Genomic DNA, 5,502 nt, shown 5'->3' with positions numbered 1-5,502 from the left:
TATAGAAGCCTTAAGGGCTTGGACGATGTGACTGGTATTCCCAATTCCCATAGTACGGGATTAGTTCTCAAACTTGAGAAATCATGGCAGTCAGTATTTTTATTAAATATCAAAAAGTATTTATAATTTTTCAAATAATAAGAAAATATTCTTAATAATATAAAATCTCAGGGGAGCTCATTGTAATTTAACCATAATTTTTAATTGACGAGAAGATGCTTGACAGATGAAAAGGGTTAATCAGACTAAAAAGGAAGAGAATGAAAATCTTTTCTTTCAAATTTTCATATAAACATACTCAATTAAAATACAATCCACTGTATAGAATAATAATAGGCGAAAAACTCTGCTTAGAAAAGAGGACAATACAACCCACTTAACTTTTAAAAACAACGAAACATAACTGTCCAATGGGGAAACAGTGGGTTTTTTTTAAATTTTGAGGAATAGTAATATCATTTTCTCTTTTTTTTTAGGAGATTTGTACCTATTAGTATTTTAAAAGCGACACAACAACAAAAAACCGAGAAATAATCTCAATTTTTTATTCATTTGAACGGCTACCACAAGTAGAGGAGTCAACTGCAATTAAACCTCGGCATCAAGCTCCAAAACAAGATCATGGGGTCCGAGAATAGACGCCAAAGTTACCCCTTTTCGCTGCAGGAGTTGGTCAATCTTTTCAAGATCATCGGTACTTAGCGCCCAGTCGAATATTTGAAGATTTTCTCTCATCCTCTGCTTGTTGAAGCTCTTTGTGACAATGCTGACTCCTTGCTCATACGCCCATCGCAGCGCCACCTGCGCAGTTGTCTTCCCCTTGGCCTTGGCAATGTCTGCTAGCACATCACTTTCTACAATTCTGTTGTCTCCCCATTTAGTGTTGTTTGCTCCCAAGGGAGAGTAGGCAGTAACGTGAACGCCTCTTGCCTTGCAGAACTCTCTCAATTGCTTTTGCTGCCAAAGAGGGTTCATCTCCACCTATATACAACATGGAAAGATTCAAGAAGTGTTCTTGTGCTGCCCGAAAAATATACCATTGTGGATATTGTGTGATTTATATTTAAATTATTTCAAAAACAGTCTCAAATAAACAAGTCTCCCTCCAGAAAATCATTGTAATGTGTAAAGTAACATAATAAATTGAATAAAGCTTGACATTTACTAATAGAAAGCCAATACAAATGCCATTGTCCGTAAACCATGATTGACCTCGTGTAGATATTAATGCTCATGACTTCAGAATAAAATCTGGTTACCCCACAATATCACCTCATTCCATTTGCAAGACCATAGAAAAAATTAGAACTCAATCTTTAATCATATTTCATAAACTCTAAAATACTTTTTGAGTAGATAATATATTTCTCCCATCTAGGGATATAAACGAGTCGAGCTCGACCTTTTTTGGCGAGTTCGAGCTTGAGCTCGATTTTGAGTTGCATGGCTCGAGCTCCATTCCTAAATGATCTGTCGAGCTCGAGCTAATTTTTTTTATATTATTATTAGACTTATTAATATATGAACATTGAGATATCGTACTCGTAACATACGATAATCATTTAAGACGTTGTAAAATTGAATCAAATCATGTGATTTTAAATCGTATCGTATGATATAATCTAATTGACACAGTCTTATATACATTTAAATTTGATATGAATCGGGTTTTCAAATTTTAAGATATTTTAGTTGTTGATTAACTTTTCATCCATGATATTGTAAATGAGAAAATTACTCCCTATAAGAAAAAAAGAATTAACAATTTACTTTCTGTATTTTGTAAATTACAACAGTTTATCCTTGTGTTATTCAAATGAGGTTAAATTGCTTCAAGTTAGAAAGTAAAATTATTTGTTCGTTTACAATATCAGGAATGGGTAAATTATATTAAGCCTAATTTTATTAATCATAAATTCTGAATAAATCTCAAATTAAGTAGCAACATTAACAGTTCATAGAGTTTGAAGGTAGAGACTGACTTGGTTGACTGCTGGAGGAATTTTGGCGATTGAGAGGACTTCCTCCATCTTTTTGCAAGAAAAATTACTGACTCCAATGCCCTTTGTGAGCCCCAAATTCTTGCACTCTTCCATGCCTTCCCACACACCCTTCACATCCAAAGCCCTTATAATCTCCGCCGCAACTGGAGTTCTACTGATCATCTCTGTCAGCCTCACTGGCTGATGTATCAGGTACATATCAACATATTCCAACTGAAGATTTCTGCATTTCCCAAACATCAAATCACAACACAGATCGACTGAAATCTCATAATTTTGAATTTGAGACAAAATTGAAATAAACTATGAAAAAACCCAACAAACAAAGAGCCAATTAATTACTGGAGGCTCATTCTGCAAGCAGGGACGATCTGTGCTGGGTCAGCAAAACTTGACCACAACTTGGTAGTGATGAAGAGTTCGTCGCGGGATTGGATGAGTCCGATGCGCAGGGCTTCGGCTATGGCTTCGCCAAGCGGCTTTTCGGAACCATAAGCAAAGGCGGTGTCGAAGTGGCGGTATCCGGCCCTCATCGCCTCCAATATGGCTGCCTTTGCCGTTTCGATGTCGACAGGTGGATACGACATTGTTCCCATGCCGATGACAGGCATCGGCGTCTCGCAACCGCTCAAACTCAATGTTGGTATTGCTACACCTCCCATTTTCAACGCTGCTGAGCAAATGCCCACACTGCTCTCCATATATATACTAAGTTTCTTGGCCACGGTTGTTGGGTCAAACTTCCGGGAGTTGTCAGTTGTGGACTTCCATCACTGCATGTTTGATTTGTTCTTTCATAATATAATATTAGCCTTCCTAAGGTGTGGTTAGTATTTAATGTTTGGGGATATTATATCTTAAGAGGTATAATTACAGAAAAAATTTCTATAATTTAAAAAATTATATTTAATATTTTTACTTTTTTTACTTTTTATTTTTATTTAATAGATATATTTTTTCATTAGTTAAAATTTATTAAATTTATTAATATTAATGAAAAATTATATTTTTTGAATTGATTGATTATTTATTTATTATAATTAAATAATTTTTTTCGAAAAAAATGTAAGTAACCTCATGTGATATTGATGAGTAAATTAGCCCCTTATACAAAAAATAGTAATTTACCTTCTCGTATTTTTCAAAATGCAGCAATTTACCCCTCTGTGTTTTTAAAAATGCAACAATTTACCTCCTTAGATAAGTAGATAAATTGTTTTGTTTTAAAAAATATAGGAGGGTAAATTGCTATTTTTTTCTATCATAGAAAATAATTGTTCACATTTACAATATTACAGAAAAATAAATTGCACTAAACTCAATTTTTTTCTAACATAACTACTCTTGTAATGTGTGAAAAATATACTTTCTCACTTATATTAGTGTATGCAAACATATAAGGATAATTTTGTAAGGAAAAATATTATTTGATTTGCAATAAGTCAATTAATGAATTTTTATTGAATTTTGTTACTAATATCAATACATTTAATAATTTTGATTAATAAACAAAATTATTTGTTAATAATAAATAAAGGACATGGTATTAAATGAATTTTTCGAATTACATAAATTTCACATATAATTATATGAAAATCTTAATAAAGAATGATGTAATTATGCCCATTATTTAATGTTTCCAATGATCGGACTTTTCAATTCAGCAGGTTTTCTAGATGCCTCCAACTTTGACTTCTATAACTTTTAAGACTGACTGATTGGAGAAGTGAAATAGGGCTTCTTTCTAATGAAAAATATCCGTTAAGGAAAGGGAAAGTCATTAATGGTGTTGTCTATTCTTAAAGAAAGATTCTCTATTTAATGAAGGAAAAAGTAGTCAGCTATTCCAACCTCCTTTGTTGTTTATATAATTGGGATAATTACACTTTTTTTGTTTTAAGTATTAGTGTAAGGAATGCTTTCAGAATCAGAATGTAGATCCAACCAATCGAATCATTGGTTCACTTTCACTAGATAACTGATCGATCGGTTGGACCCGAATGAAAAAATCGACAGACCCGGACTATATTATATATATAATATTAATAAATATTATATATTAATTGATTAAAATAAAAATAAAATATATTTAAATGAAAAAGTTTAAAATTGTTAAATAAATTCCATTGAATTAAATAACAGTAATTTAAAAAATTAACAAAAAAAACATAAAAAGCAAATCTTATAATTAACTAATTGATGGGTGTGGCCCGACGAATTTAAGCCCAAGAACAAATTAAAGAGCCCAACATCCCACCCCCTGTGCATGGCCACGATAATGGAAGAAGCCCACTGCGCTCGGTCCAAACACTCGTAACTGGTCTAGTCCTCATACACACATCATTCCTTGAGGCTTGCGTGGCACACACATGGACCCTCCACGTAGGCGCTCCTGGCTAGCAGGGAGTATGCATGGCAGGAAATGAAAGAATCGGTATAGCCCGGGAACACGGCGAAAGCATGAAATAAAAAAATTATTTAAAGAGGTTCAAAGGGGTGTTCCCTTTGAAATTTATGGGCGTTTGGTGTCTATCAAACGCATAATAATAAATATAGTAGACATGCTAGACAAGTGACTAGAGGATGAAACAAAAAGGCACAAAAATATAGCAGAAATATAGCGGACCAGCCCCTCCAATCAACAACCACCATCGGAGCCTCGACGCCTATCATAACAGGATTTATGAAGATCCTCAAAAGACCCAACAATTCTATGAAGACATTCTTGTCTCTACTAGATCCATCTTCATTCAAAATATGCCTCCCAAAGGAGCCCCAGCCAACTCCTCACAAATTGACTACTGAAAAATTTTTATAAACTCCATTCTTTCTTTGACCGATTGGGGAAAAAGTCCTTATGAGCTTAAAAACATACCAAATAAAATATATCCTTTGATATCCTATTGGGACTATATCAAAGCCTTCCAACATTTCCTTCTTAAACAAAATAAAAAAAAAATACCATGTCCTTTTATTTTCTTTTTGGCACCAAAATTTCTCCCGAGAAAATTCCAAATTGGTTTGTCAGATGGTGGTACTATTTTGGTCCGGAACCACAAATTCTTCCTAAACCAGTCCGGGATGCATTCAAATTCTTTATAGAAAATCTCAAAACCAGTACGTTTCCAAGAAAACATCTCCCCAATTTACTCAAATTCTATATCCAATTTAATCTGACTTGGATTCTGAAAACTGAGCCCCAATTCAAGCCCATCCAAATTGATGAAGATACAATCATATTTTCCTTGGGGAAAAAATATTGTGTAAAATGGTGGGACAAAATGAATACGTAAACATTTGAACAAACAACAATATTGGAATGGTTCAAACAAAATCCTACAATGTGCATAACGTCAACAATTCTTGGCAAAGAATTCAATTCAGAGCAGGAACAATTTTTATTAAAGAAAAACAATTTGTCCGCAAGAATTGCAAAAGCAACAACCACTAAAGAAATGCAGAAAATTATTGAGGAAATTCAAAGTGACAAGGAAGATTC

At 33.6% G+C, this 5,502-nt stretch overlaps 1 protein-coding gene across 1 annotated transcript; it reads right to left on the bottom strand.

Moving 5' to 3' along the window:
• Positions 1 to 253: 253 nt before the first annotated feature.
• On the bottom strand, positions 254 to 2,753 carry LOC105160170 (D-galacturonate reductase). Its single transcript, XM_011077439.3, has 3 exons — positions 2,346 to 2,753; positions 1,983 to 2,226; positions 254 to 981 (listed from the first exon to the last, which is right to left on the bottom strand). The coding sequence occupies exons 1-3, from the start codon at positions 2,702 to 2,704 to the stop codon at positions 589 to 591; spliced, it is 996 nt and encodes a 331-aa protein (XP_011075741.3). The 5' UTR covers positions 2,705 to 2,753; the 3' UTR covers positions 254 to 588.
• Positions 2,754 to 5,502: the final 2,749 nt, after the last annotated feature.

This window comes from Sesamum indicum, linkage group LG4 (genome assembly GCF_026168435.1).
Source record: "Sesamum indicum cultivar Baizhima isolate 11 linkage group LG4, ASM2616843v1, whole genome shotgun sequence".
NCBI classification, from domain to species: Eukaryota; Viridiplantae; Streptophyta; class Magnoliopsida; order Lamiales; family Pedaliaceae; genus Sesamum; species Sesamum indicum.
Note: the sequence above shows the minus strand (reverse complement) of the source record. Positions and strands in the feature narration are given on the sequence as shown.